Source organism: Pleurodeles waltl, chromosome 8 (genome assembly GCF_031143425.1).
Source record: "Pleurodeles waltl isolate 20211129_DDA chromosome 8, aPleWal1.hap1.20221129, whole genome shotgun sequence".
Taxonomy (NCBI): Eukaryota; Metazoa; Chordata; class Amphibia; order Caudata; family Salamandridae; genus Pleurodeles; species Pleurodeles waltl.
In genome coordinates, this window is record NC_090447.1 from 1,238,058,993 (window position 1) to 1,238,073,117 (window position 14,125).

General features: G+C 45.7%; 1 protein-coding gene across 4 annotated transcripts in view; it reads left to right on the forward strand.

The window, feature by feature from the left end:
• The window catches only part of DCLK1 (doublecortin like kinase 1), a 1,081,753-nt gene that overhangs the window by 753,107 nt on the left and 314,521 nt on the right, over positions 1-14,125 (forward strand). For 2 of the 4 annotated variants that reach the window (XM_069205533.1, XM_069205532.1), the window contains exon 6: positions 5,844-5,938. In XM_069205533.1, the coding sequence (XP_069061634.1) occupies positions 5,844-5,938 (95 nt within the window). Of the gene's footprint in view, positions 1-4,166; positions 4,704-5,843; positions 5,939-14,125 lie in introns of those variants that run through there. The other 2 variants (XM_069205535.1, XM_069205534.1) reach the window with 2 other exon arrangements.

Consider the following 14,125-nt stretch of genomic DNA (forward strand, 5'->3'; position numbering starts at 1 on the left):
AAATAAACTTTTAGGTTTCAAAACACAGCTTCATGCCATTCGTGTGGTGAAATAAGATTTCCACATATGCTAAAATCTTTGAACAGATAGAGAGATTTTGGCAAAAAGAGACAGAATTTAATTTCCATATTGATTTGCTTTTAAGTGGTAAGAGGTTTAGCGGGTGAAAGCTAGAATTAAGTCTTAAACTCCACTTAACAAGTTACAAGGAGAAGGAGCAGATGAAATCACTGCATTCCTGGATTTGTTAAAGTTTGTTGGAGGAGGGGAAGCTGAGGGCTTTGGGTCACGGAGGGAGCAGTGGAGATCACTGGGAGATGGCCATGAGTGCTTCTATGCACAGGGTTGTACAGCACTTGGTTCTGCTGCTCCCCGAGGACGAGCTGAGCTGCAAAAGAAAAAAAGTAATGCGCAAACGTAAGATAAGTGGCCCAGAAGTGAAAGCCTACAAGTATGAGGGGGAAGTCACCATGGGTGTGAGCAGCACACCAAAAGGAGGAACAAATGTAAGCAATTCCCCACAAAAAAAGCAAGAATTTTCAAAGGGCACGCAAAGGAACGAATTACTAGAGGTGGGTGTTTTCAAATCCCAGAGATGAGATACAGCATGCCTTGGAGAGGCAGCGCATGCGCTGCCCAGGCGAGACCCAACATTAGCCACATATAGGCAAAGGTCTTTTCTCTGCTAGATCTTAAGACTCATAAAGTCTGTTTATGCTGCCTAACACCCAGAGAATGATACATTGGTAGAATCAATTTCTTTCTCAAGCCAATAGTATATACGGGAGAGAAAAAAAACGTGTATCTCAGTGTCTGACTCTTTTTTTACAAGCTAGGCAAGAGTCTTTATCAAGATTGCCTTTAGCCCTCTTTACCCAGAACTTTTTAGTTTGGGAGGATTTCTTACCTAAAATTGATCTATTGCTATTTTGATCTAAGACGTGTTAAAAGACTCAAAAGATGGAGCACTCGTGATTTAAAAATCGTTCAGTAATGGACACATCTTACATTTCTTTAATTCAGTGTCCCAGTAAAATTAATTTTAAAAAAAGGTTAAGGATAGATTTTATGATCCATCAAGCTTCTGATGGTCTGTCCACTAGGTCTGCAAAGCCCAAACTATATAGTTCAATTTTTACATATGATAACCATGACATCAAAAAATGTTTTATATGCTGTAGGACTGCCTCAAGTGCGGTTCTATAAGGACCAAGTTCCTCAGTATGTTGCAGTCTACGCCAGTATGGAAGAGGTCTCAATTTAACTATCTGATCAACTGGATGATGGCCAAAATCTATGTACATGGGCAGATGGAAGCACTCTGTGGCAAACCAATGAGAGACCTGAGAAATCAATTTTCTGCTCTAGCCAGGTTGCTGGTTTTCTCATGATCCCACAACTCAGCTCCATTAAGAGCTGCACCTATTTCCCTAGTTCTATAGATTTCCATGGTTAGGTTAATGGTACAAGTGTGGGTTCTTCTAAACATTCCCAGAATGGCAGATGCCTGATGTTGAAGTTTTAACACATGCTTATTAATCTGGGATGATCATTTCACATTACAAGTCAATCTTTCACCCAGATATTTGAAATCAGTGACTTGCTCTAATCTTTTACCCTCAACCTGAAGACTAGCAGGTACCTCAACCCACAACCGGTCCAGAGAGACCTTACTAAATGCCTCCCGAACCTATCCTAAGAACCAGTGCTAACCACATGGCCCATCATCCCCCCAGTAGAAACTGCCACCACCATTAAGTCCATCCACTTTTGGGCTCCATCAGACCCTTGCCCCCACCACGCCTACTCCAGAAGACTGCAACTCATCAGCGCCATGATCACAACCATTCTTAATACATACATCTCTTTGTCAACCTTCCCAGATGCTTGGGCCCAAATAACTGTCTTCTCATTGCTAAAGAAACCATCCACAGATCCTTCAACTCTTGCCAAACACAGACTGATCTCCCTGCTACCATTCCCAGCCAAGGTCTTAGAGAAAATCATCACCAGACTCCTAATTAAATATCTCAACGACCACCGACTTCTCAACACCACTCAGCCTGGTTTCAGACACAACTACAGCACAGAAACTGCCCTCATTGCCACCATGAATGATATCTGCACAACTTTCAACAGAGGAGACACAGCATCTCTCTTTCTCCTGGACCTCTCAGCAGCATTTGACACAGTCCCCCACACCATTTACATCCAATGCCCACAGGACATACCTCAGACATCTGCAACCTCATCTGTAGAGTTCCACAAGGATCCTCCCTAAGCCCAACCCCCTTCAGCATATATGTGATCCCTCTAGCAGCATCATCTGCTCTCACAATATCAACATCTTCTCCTACGCTGAAAACATGCAACTCCTTCTTTCCTTCGTGGACAAGACACCCAGCACCCAGATCAACGTCAATACCTGCATGACTGAAATTGCTCACTGGGTGATGATCTACTGTCAAAAGATGATCACAGACATGGTCTTTGAGAAAAGCAGTTCACTGTAAGACTCCCCCTGGTGGCCAACAGAGCTGGGACCGATGCTCACCCCATCACCATGCCAAGCTCCTTGGGATTGTCATTAACAAAAAACTCAACATGACGGCCTAAGTCAATGCAGTTTCTTCACCATGCTTCCAAACCCTGAAGATGCTGAGGCAGAATTTCAAATGACTTCTAGTAAACACAGAGAAAACCTTCACACATGCTTCATGGGAAGCAAGCTGGACTATGGGAACAACTGAAAACTCACCAGAAGGATGTAGACCATTCAGAACTCGGTGGCCAGAACCACACTCTCCCACCCACAATACACTTCCATCACACAACACCTGAAGGAGCTCTACTGTCTCCCCATGCACAAATGAGCACAATTTAAACTCCTCGCCGACACTTTCAAGGCAGTACGTAACACTGGCCCAACATACCTCAACATTTGCATGTGCTTTGACAAATTTTCCAGGCATCTCCCCTCATTCAGACTCCTACCTGTGTACATCTGACATGTACAGAAATCCAGATCTAGAGGTCGAACCTTCTACATCACTCCTAAAGCATGGAACAACCTGCCACTACACATTAAAACCTCTTCCTTGCTTTTTTTTATTTCACAAGAAGCTGAAGTCCTGTTTTTGAGTAGTAACAATAAGCCATAGGTTTGGCTAGGCTTATACCTGCTCAGTGCCAGGAAACCTTCCCAGGTGATAGTGTTACCTGCAAATCTGCATAACATATCAACAGAAGGATCTCGGCGGTGTACAGGTTTTGGCTTAACAGGCAAGCTGACACCCACCATCAGGCTGCAGTGAAAGCAAAGACAGTTATGTTAAGGTAGCACCCAAATGACTAGTCATGCTCAGTGTCAGTGTACATAAAAACCCTAATTTTCAAAAGAATGTAGAAGAGCAGTGAAATGGCATATACCTGAGGGACATCAATTTATGTTTGCCTGGGTAAAGACGGAATCAATGGGATAACTTAACACTGGAAATAGTCGTCCAAGCAAGAGAAATTTCATTTAGGACCAGACCACTAAAAGCTAATTACCACTAGCAGCTGGAGTACAAGTGGATGAAACGATGTGGGGTCAAGGTCCAGTACTATTTCCGCCCTTCGATCGTCTACTTCTTAGAAAATGACAACTTTTGTGCTCATACATGCCCGTGAATTGATTCAGCATACTGTAAATGTACATCTAGTCTTCCACTTGGGTGATGACTGCCTTTTCATTTAACTTTGCTGGTTATGGAAATAGGGATATTGGTCGGAAATTCATTGGATTGAATGGGTTTAAAAGTGGTTTCAGAGGATCAGAAGAGGCTGCTGACTTTGGGGTGCCTGGGATTTGCCTCATGAGCCGAGAACAGTTAAGCAAGGGTTTCTACACCAGGGTAACCACACGTCTACACAAGGCATTTTCTAAACGCATTCTGTACGCGAGACAGGAACATTCTGCACAATTATTGCAAGCTATGAGCAGCAGCTCGGGAACCAGGGAGTACACTGTAACGCTGCAGTTAGCATAACTACATATAAAAGTGCATTGCAAAAAGAGCTGCATACTTCGTATTTTGAAGTGGTGCACCACAATATTATTCCTGGATTCATCTATTAAGAACAATTACAGCAGTGTTCCCACAGAATTAAACTTAAGATGCATCACATTACTGAAGAAATGCGCACGCCGTTTTTATTTTTACCATTAACAGGCGGGTGTATCAGCCAATAAAGCTCCGGTGCCATCTCAGACTTTGCTGGAGTTATTGTCATTTTGATTTTCAGATGAGTCACTTTGCCTAGTGCCCCAACCCGCCCCCCGGGGCACATCATTGTGATTCAGAGCACGGCAGGATGGGGAGCTGTTAGACGTGGGGGCTCGGCGGAACCAGAGAGGGGGCTTTGGCTGAGTGCCTGAGCCGCAGCCCCTCGCCTCCCATTGACACCTTTGATGTAGCCCGGAGCCTGCACCTGCACCTCCCACTGCCGCGCGGCAGACGTCAAGCTTACGCAGGGAAGGCATCTGCCTATGAGCCCCGCGTCTCATTCACCTCACTCCGCCAGCAGCCCCTGCCGTCCTCCCGCCCCTCTTCCCAACACTTTTCATATTGTGCCTGAGACCGGGGAAGGGACGCTGCCGCTCGCTTCACGCGCTGCCCAGCGGAGCACGGCCACCTGCTCAATGCTAGAACTCATTGAAGGTAAGTTCAAGGCGCACCGGGGCTGCTGCTGCTGGACAGCGCGCACGTGCCCACCGGAGGCGCAAGAGTTGGTTTTCAGAGGAAGCGCACAGCTGTGTCTTCGGTGTAACCGGCTCAATGCCCAGTGTGGCCATACCTTAGTGCATGGTTCCAGTATACTTTAACTAAGGAGGCTTCTGAGCCCTATATTTAGGTTTAATGCTGCACATCACCAATAAAACCGTTCTGAACATGTGGAAATGGTGACGAATCCATCAGTACAGTGGCCGGTGTTAGGTTCACACACACACATATCTAGAAATGTTTACTAGAGGGTGAGACTTCGGTGCCGGTTTTATATTAAATTGTTTTCAAGTCCAGTCTTTGTTTTATGCTATCGCTGATGGTGGAGGGATTGGTGTGTTTCTTCGTAGGCATACTTTTAAGTGGTGTAGCTTGTTACCAGGGGCATAGGAAAGATTTTAATCAAAGGAAATCCAGCTTTAAAATGAAGCAATTGAAGGTGCTTCATAGTGAGCTGGGCTAACAATCAGGAATGTGACTTGGCAAAGCAGGTAGGTACCATATTCAATTAAAAGTGTTTTTGCTGGGGGAAATATGGGTTCGCGCAATTCCACAATCGCCACCCCCTTGCACTCACATGTAATGGATGGCGCGATGCAGGCACACGCCGCGCGACTATGCACAGTTTAGCAATACCTTTCTTGTTCATCTCTCCTTCCGTTCCACTGCACCTGTCAGGAATCCGTGCAGCTTCTGCGGAAGCTGGCACAATGCTGCATGCACACAACACCGGTTCTTTGTTTTAGAACCAACTATTGATCCCGTTCTTTGTGTGGTTCGCTTCACATAAGAAACGATTACACTGCATGATTCATTTCCCTATGTTATCTTGGCGCTATTTCTTTAAACGCGCAAAGCAGACAGATATTGCAACATTATTGTAAGGGTTGTGTAACGAACACAGCGTCTGTACAATAGTATATAATAAATAAATAATAGTATATAAGTGCACATGCGTGACACTAGGGGTGTGCAAGCTTTCTTTGTTGATAAGACTGTGCTCTATAACAGGATGCGCTTTGCTGTTGCCATACCGATGCAGCGTCTGACAAGTGCTGTGTCTTCCTCTCCTTCTAGTCAATGGAACCCCAGGCAGCCAGCTGTCTACGCCTCGCTCTGGAAAGTCTCCCAGCCCGTCTCCAACCAGCCCCGGAAGTCTGCGCAAGCAACGGGTAAGGACACTGCCCGCCCCCCGAGACGGGTGATCACAATGACTGCCACGTGACCCGAAGCAGGGTCTATATTACTTGTCGCCTAACATAAGGTTTAAAAGTGACAAGATGCCAGAATTTGATGAAGGGTTGCATATTTTGAACGATGGGGTCAGTAGGATAGTGACAACATTGCACAGAATTACAGTGGTCGCAAATCAACATTGTCAAGCGCAGACAGTGAACACATTATCAGAGTATGTGTGCGCTTTATTGTAAAGCTTTCATGTTAGATCTATCTATCTATCTATCTATCTATCTATCTATCTATCTATCTATCTATCTATCTATCTATCTATCAAAGTAACAGATACAATGCACACAAAGTAAAGACTTTCAGGTGGTATTATTTCACCACAACCGGTAGTGGAGATGGCGTCACATGACCATTAAACCTTGAAATCACAGGAAGTGGGTTTGCACGATTTTTAAACAGATGTATGGCCATTGTTAGAAATTTGGTCTCTAGTTGGCAGAGTTATGCGCCTTGTCTAAGTAAATTCCACAATGCCAGTCAGGTAAGTCAGATACACACTTTATTTTAACCTGTGCTCAACCCCTAGTAGTTTGGTGCAGAGGAGTCAGGCTTAATTTAAGAGACAATATGTAAAGTATTTGTGCAACACACATAAACGCACAGTAACAATGAAAACACCACAAAAATATGTCACACAGGTTTAGAAAAATAGATTACTTAAGTGAGTAACAAACGCACAGTAACACAATGAAAACACTACATAAAGACTCCATACAGGTTTAGAGAAATAGATTATTAATCTGAGTAAAATAAAACCAAAACAACAAAATCCAATTGGTAGAAGTTGAGATATGAATTTTTAAAGTTTAGTTACAAAATAGTGCTTGGAAGTCAGTAGTGGTCAAAAGGTTACTCAGGTTCACGAGGGATCGGTGTAAATTCAAAGTTCAGGCCGACTCTGATGGAGAGTAGGCCGACTACAGAACCCACTCATGGTGCTCTGAAGGAGTGTCAGTAACTTTGGTGGAGCAAAGCGTTGCAGTTGAGGGCACGATGGGTCGGTTCCGAACCTCTCAGTCGGGCCCCGCATCAGCGTCAAACCCTATTGAAGTGAATGGGATGCAGCGTTATTGCACCTCACCGGATGTGAATCCTCTGTCATTGAGCTGCATTTGCTTCAGTGTTGAGTGAGAGATGCATCAAAATTCCTATCGCACTCGAGGCAATGCATCTGTTTTTGCAGCAATCAGCTGCAGAACCAATTTTTGAGGCCCAGGACTGGAGAGGGGCACCTCAGGCAAGGGTAGAAGTTACTGATGGCAGAGTTCAGCAGCACTAGGAGAGTTGTAAGCAGTCTTTGATGTCCCTGACACTGCAGAAGAACAGAGGGCAAACCAGCAAGCCCTTGAAGACACTCTGGTTCAGAAGGATGGGTCAGTTCCTTGTCCCCAGCAGGGCAGAGATGAGCAGGCAGCAGGGCAGCTCAGCAATGCAGAGAAGCAGTTCCTTGGAACAGTCAGTTCAGAAAGAGCGGCAATCCTTACAGCACTGCAGTCTTTACTCCAGCAGAGTTCTTCCCAAGTCCAGTAGTGAACTAATTTCAGGGGGCCAGCGACCCAGTACTTGTACCCAAAAGTAACTTTGATACGGTAGATGACTTCTCTCTGGAGTGCACAGGCCCCCCTTTCATCCCAGCCCTGGCTCCAGACTATCATTTGGGGCTAACCAGCCCTTTGTGTGGGGCTCAGGTGTTAGACTTTTCATCCTTGGCATGGTTTCCCCTAATTTTCTGCCTCTGTTTTCCAGGTTCTTGATGTGTGCTGGACTCTGTTTTTGCTGTTTTTGTTACTCTGGACACTTTACCACTGCTATCCAGTGCTAAAGTGCAAGTGCTCCTGTACATAATTGGGTTTCCATGATTGGCATATTTGATTTACTGGTAAGTCCCTAGTAAAGTGCACCAGAGGTGCCTAGGGCCTGTAAATCAAATGCTACTAGTGGGCCTGCAGCACTGGTTGTGCTGCCCACATTAGTAGCCCTGTAAACATGGCTCAGACCTGCCACTGCAGCATCTGTGTGTGCAGTTTTAAACTATTAATTCGACGTGGCAAGTGTACCCACTTGCCAGGCCTTACCCTTCCCTTTTCTTACATGTAATACACCCCTAAGCAAGTCTCTAGGTAGCCCCATGGGCAGTCTGCAGTATATGTTTAAGGTAGGACATATACTAATGTGTTTCATACGTCCTGACAGTGAAATACTGCCAAATTCAGTTTTCACTGTTGCAAGGACTATCTCTCAAATAGGTTAACATGTGGGCTACCTTTAAAAATGATTAAAGCGTAGATTCCCTTTGGGAGCAGATAGACATGTGGAGTTTGGGGTCTCTGAGCTCACAATTTAAAAATACATCTTTTAGTAAAGTTGTTTTTAAGACTGTGTGTTTGAAAATGCCACTTTTAGAAAGTGGGCATTTTCTTGCTTAAACCATTCTGTGACTCTGCCTGTTTGTGGATTCCCTGTCTGGGTCAGTTTGACAGTTGGGCTGGTTGCACCTCACACTAGACAGTGACACAAAAGATGCTGGGGCATATACTGCATTTCCTGAGGAGCCATCTGTGCTAGGAGGGAGGGGAGGAGTGGTCACTTACACCTGAAAGGGCTGTGACTGTCCTCACCCAATGCAGTCTCTGACCCCCGGGTGAGTGTCTGGGGCCTGGCCTGGGCAAGGCAGGATTTCCCAAACAAGAGTGACTTTCCTTTGAAGTAGTCCTACTTCTAAGGGAAAAATGGTTTTAAGAAGGTCACCCAACACCACAGACTTTAGATCACTTCTGAACATCAAGAGGAACCGCTGCCTGGTGAAGAACTGAGGAGCTGAGGAGAAGTGCTGCCCTTCCTGTGACTGTGCTTTGTGGAGCTATCTTGCAGTTGCTGCTTCTGCCCGTGCAAGAGGACAAAGACTGGACTTTGTGTGCCTTCCTGCTTGTGAAGAAATCTCCAAGGGCTTGTCCTGAACTTGCCTCCTGTTGTTGAAGGCTCAAGGCCATCAAAGACTTCTCCTGCCAGCACTGGACTCTCTGCTGAGATGCCTGCCCTGCCAAGTGGTGCCCTATCCACGCACAGACTGCTGTGTGTCGAAATATTTGACGCACCTTCCGAGACGCAGCTGAAAAATGACGCACCACCGGCTTCACGGCAGAAATCGACTATCCACCAGCATTCTCCTTTACCCTAACTAGAGTGAGGGTCCTTGCTTGGACAGGGGGTAACGTGACTGCCAACCAAAGACCCAATTTCTAACATCAGGCCACTACCGTTTGAAGTGTAAACATGAGCCTTTTCCATCCTCACTGCCCAGGAAGAGCCATCAGTGTGCAAATGAATGCAGATGAAGTTGAGTGTCCTGTGCTGTGGGTGTCTGAAGGGAATGCACAAATGTAGCTGTTACCCAGCCCAGACCAGACGGGCACTGGAGACAGGCTGTGAGGCACATAGAGCAGTGAGAGCAGACAGATGCCTATTTTCTAAAAGTGACATTTATATAATAATAAATCTGACTTCACCAGTAAAGAGGATTTATCATCACTAAACATGATGCAGCTACTCCTTTCTGATCAAGAATTACAACTTAAAAACATATTAAGGAATTTCCATTGCTAGCCTTTTAGAGGAGCAGGCTTCACAGTAATGACAAACGATGTTGGGAGTTTTTCATTACCAAGACATGTAAAACTTAAAAGTACATGTCCTGTCTTTTACTTAAAGAGCACCCGCCCTCTGGGCTACCTAGGGCCTACCTTATGGGTGACTTATATGTATTAAAAGGGGAGTTTAAGGTTCAACAAGAGGTTTTAAATGCCAAGTTAAAGTGGCATTGAAACTGTACACACAGGCTCTGCAGTGGCAGGCCTGAGGCATGTTTACAAGGCTACTTAAATGAGTGGCACAATCAGAGCTGCAGGCCCACTAAGTAGCATTTAATTTACAGGCCCTGTGTATATGGTATACTATGGTCCAAGGGCCTTACAAATAAATGAAATATGCCTATTGTGGATACACCAATGCTACTATATTTAGAGAACAGAGCATATGCACTTTAGCACTGGTTAGCAGTGGTTAAGTGCTCAGGGCTGTAAATCCAACAAAAACAAAGTAAGAAAAAGAGGAGGAGGAAGGCAAAAAGTTTGGGGGTGACCTTGCAGAAAGGGTCATTTCCCGCCCCCCGCCACCGCAGCCTAAAGCCGGGTGAACTTATCAATACATTGATAGGCTTCCCTGCTTAGGGTGATAGAACATGGACAATTGCCAACAACTGCAGGAGCACTTTTCAGGTCTACGCCTCCCCGAACCCCGTTGGATCCCTCTATCTTTACTCTTAGGGGGCACTGTACTGACCCATGGTGAACCCTTCTCCTCGTCTGTGTCCCCCATCTGTGCAGCACCTAACTCTAATTTGCCCAATGTATTCCAATAGGTAGACAGCACCACCAAGGCCAACAAAGTAGTGTGGCCCATTCCATGCCTTGAATCTGACACTTGTCCCCATCCCAAGGAGAGCTCTGTCCACAAGGACAGCAACCAACAGAGGCCACTAACAACCTCCTGTTGTGTGTCTGGGGCCTGGCCTGGGCAAGGCAGGATTTCACAAACAAGAGAGACTTTCCTTTGAAGTAGGCCTACTTCAAAGGGCAAAATGGGTTTAAGAAGAGCACCCAAAACCACAGACTTTAGATCACTTCTGAACATCAAGAGGAACCTCTGCCTGGAGAAGAGCAGAGGACAAGTGCTGCCCTGCATGTGACTGTGCTTTGTGGAACTATCCTGCAGTTGCAGCTTCTGCCTGTGCAAGAGGACAGAGACTAGACTTTGTGTGCCTCCCTGCTTGTGAAGAAATCTCCAGTGGCTTGTCCTGAGCTTGCCTCCAGTTGTTGAAGTCTCAGGGCCTAAGACAATCCCCTTAGGATCACTCCCAAATGCCTTTTCAGACACTGGTACTAACCCAGAGGTCTGCCTTTTTTGCAAGTTCCCTTGGGTCAGAGAATGTACAATCAACCGAGTGTTGGCATAGCCCTGGAAAACAATAACTGAACATGTGCTGTCTGGCAATCACATTTTACAGCCTTTCAAAGGCATCTACCATGCTACCCTTCACCCAACCATCCGGTGCTCTGAAAAACTATCCCACAGATCCCTCCCAGGATGGGTGAAACAGTTTTTGACTGCCCCTGAATCTCAACCTACTCTCTTCAGGGGTGAACCCATATTTCTTTAGCCGGGCCTCCTTCATAAAGGTATACCTCACCCTGACCTCTTCTTCTAGGGCCAGTAGGGCGTCTCTCCCACCACCAGGAATATGACTCTTTATGCCAGCTCCCCAATCCTCCTTAGGGATCCTGTTCAACTCTAGAGCTACCTCATATGCCTGAAACCAGTGGAGTATGTAATCTCCCTCCTTGAAGTTAGGCACCAAGTCTCCGGGTATGTGGACTGTATCTTTATCACTGGACACAGTAGTTTTGATGCCACCATTGGACTCTACTTGCATTACTCATAGATCCTGCTCCTTCAGATTTAGCTCATGGGCCAATTTCTTCTCCTCAAGAGTAGTTTTTTTCTGGTTGAGGTCATTTCAGCCTCAGCCACCCACTCCTTAGCCAGGGCTTTGTCCGCCTAAGCTCTTCTCTCCTCTGCAGCCGGTTAAGCCAGCTGCAGCCTCAGGTCTCTCTCAGCCTGTTTGTCGGTGGGCTCCTCAGATGATAGGGTTTGGGAGGAGACACTGCTCCCAGCATAGGATCCAGTAGGGACCCCCCTCTCTGTGGGCTCCCCTCTCTCATTCAGAGCCTTTGCCCAGCCATTTGTCTGCTCCTCTTTCTCAGGGCCGCTGCCCTCTTGGACCTCTTGTTTGGGATCCTCTAGGTTTTACCAGGGCTCTGCATTCTCTAGAAATGCAAAAGGGTCCTCCTCCTCTGAGTCCCCCCAGAGTTCTCTGTTGTTGCTGCTTGCCACCATACTTCCCCATAAATATACAGGGCTAGTTAAAGATCCTGCGTGGTGGATCTCTTTTCCATAGCCAGCCCCCTCTCATTGCAGAAACCCTTCAGCTCCTCCAGATTGTAGAATAATAGGCGAGTGACATCCATGATTATCCTCCTTTTCTGTCAAGGTACTACAAGTGCAACAGCAAAATAGAGTCCCAAGTTGTTAAAGATAGCTAGGCATTATAGTTAGAAAAATTACCAATTTGAGAGAAACAGAAGAATTTAAAAATTGTACTGGTCTTAGTATAGAGTTGCAATGAACACTGAATTACTACATGGTATTGCACAAACACAAGTCCTATCTGCACCACTGATCACCAGTGTTAGAAATGGAGCTTCTGTTTTGCTATGGTTTGCTCTTAAGCCAGGCAGAACCCACCACTCTAGTCAGGGTAAGTCAAGAACACTTTAAATTAACCTGTGCTCACCCGCTGGTAGCTTGGCACAGAGCAGTCAGGCGTAACTTAAGAAGCAATGTGTAAGGTACTTGTGCAACACAAACTCACAGTAACACAATGAAAACACCAGAAAAACACACATGTTTAGAAAATTCAATAATATTTATCTGAGTAAAACAAGACCAAAATGACAAAACTCCAATCAGTAAAAGTCAAGATTAAATTTTTTAAAGATTACATCCAAAATAGTGCTTAGACGTCATCAGCGGTCAAAAGGTTACTTGAGGTCACAAGGAACTGGTGTACATCCAAAGTTCAGGCCAGCCATAATGGATGGTAGGTCGGCTACAGAACCCGTGCATGGTCTGCTGAAATAGTACCTTTGATGGAGCAAAGCGTTTTGTTGAGGACACAATACGTCAGTTATGGTTCTCGCAGTTGGGTCCCATGTCAGTGTAAACTCAGTTGAAGTGAATGGGATGCATCGTCATCGAGCCACACAAAGTGTTGTCATCAAGTTGTACAGGCTGTGAATCCACTGTCTTTGAGCAGCCTCTGCACCGGCATCAAGTGAGCGATGTGTCAAAAGTTCTCCCGTATTCAAGGTGGTGCATCGGTTTTTGCAGAAATCAGCTGCAAAACCCAATTCTAAGGGCCCAGGGCTGGAGAGCGGAACCCCAGGCAAAGGAAGGGCTAACAGATGGCAGAGTCCAGCAGCACCAGGAGAGTTGCAAGCAGTCTTTGATGTCCCTGAGACTGCAGAAGAACAAGAGGTAAGCCAGCGAGCTTTTGGAAACACTCTGGTTCAGCAGGATGGGTCCAGTCCTTGTCCTCAGCAGGGCAGAGATCAGCAGGCAGCAGAGCAGCCCAGCAAGGCAGAGAAGCAGTTTATTGGAACAGTGAGTCCAGGCAGAGTGGAAAACCTTACCGCACAGCAGTTTTTACTCCAGCAGAGTTCTTCCCACATCTAGTAGGGATCTGCTTTCAGGGAGTCAGAGACCCAGTACTTATACCCAAAAGTACCTTTGATGTAGGAAATGACTTCAAGGGATCTCTCTGAAGTACACAGGTCCCCTTTTCATCCCAACCCTTGCTCCATATCATCAGCTGGGGCTAATCAGCCCTTTGTGTGGGGCTCAGGCCACTACCTTTTATAGTGTAAGCATGAGCCCTTCCCATCCTCCCTGCTCACGAAGACCAATAAGTGAGCAGATGAACAAAGAAGCAGTTGAGTGTTATGTGTTGTGGGTGTCTGAAGGGCATGCACAAATGTAGCTGTCACCCAGACCAGATGTGTATAGGAGACAGGCTGTCTGGCACACAGAACAGTGAAAGCAGAGAAATTCCCACTTTCTAAAAGTGGCATTTCTAAATTATTAATAATAAATCTGACTTCACCAGTAAAGAGGATTTATCATTATCATTCCAATAAAAAGAAACATGATAAAGCTACTCCTTTCTGATCAGGAATTACAGCTAAAAAACATATGAGCAGATTTCCAATCCTAGCCTATGAGAGAAGTAGGCATCATAGTAATGGAAAATGACTTTGGGAGTTTTTCATTATCCCGGACATGTAAAACTTAAAAGTACATGTCCTCTTTTTTACTTACCTAACACCCTGCCCTAAGGGTGACCTATAGACTACCTGAAACACACAAAAAGAAGGTGGCAGGGTAGATATACTCTGACCCCCTAAGCCAGGTACTGGTGTCCCACAGGAACCCCGCTA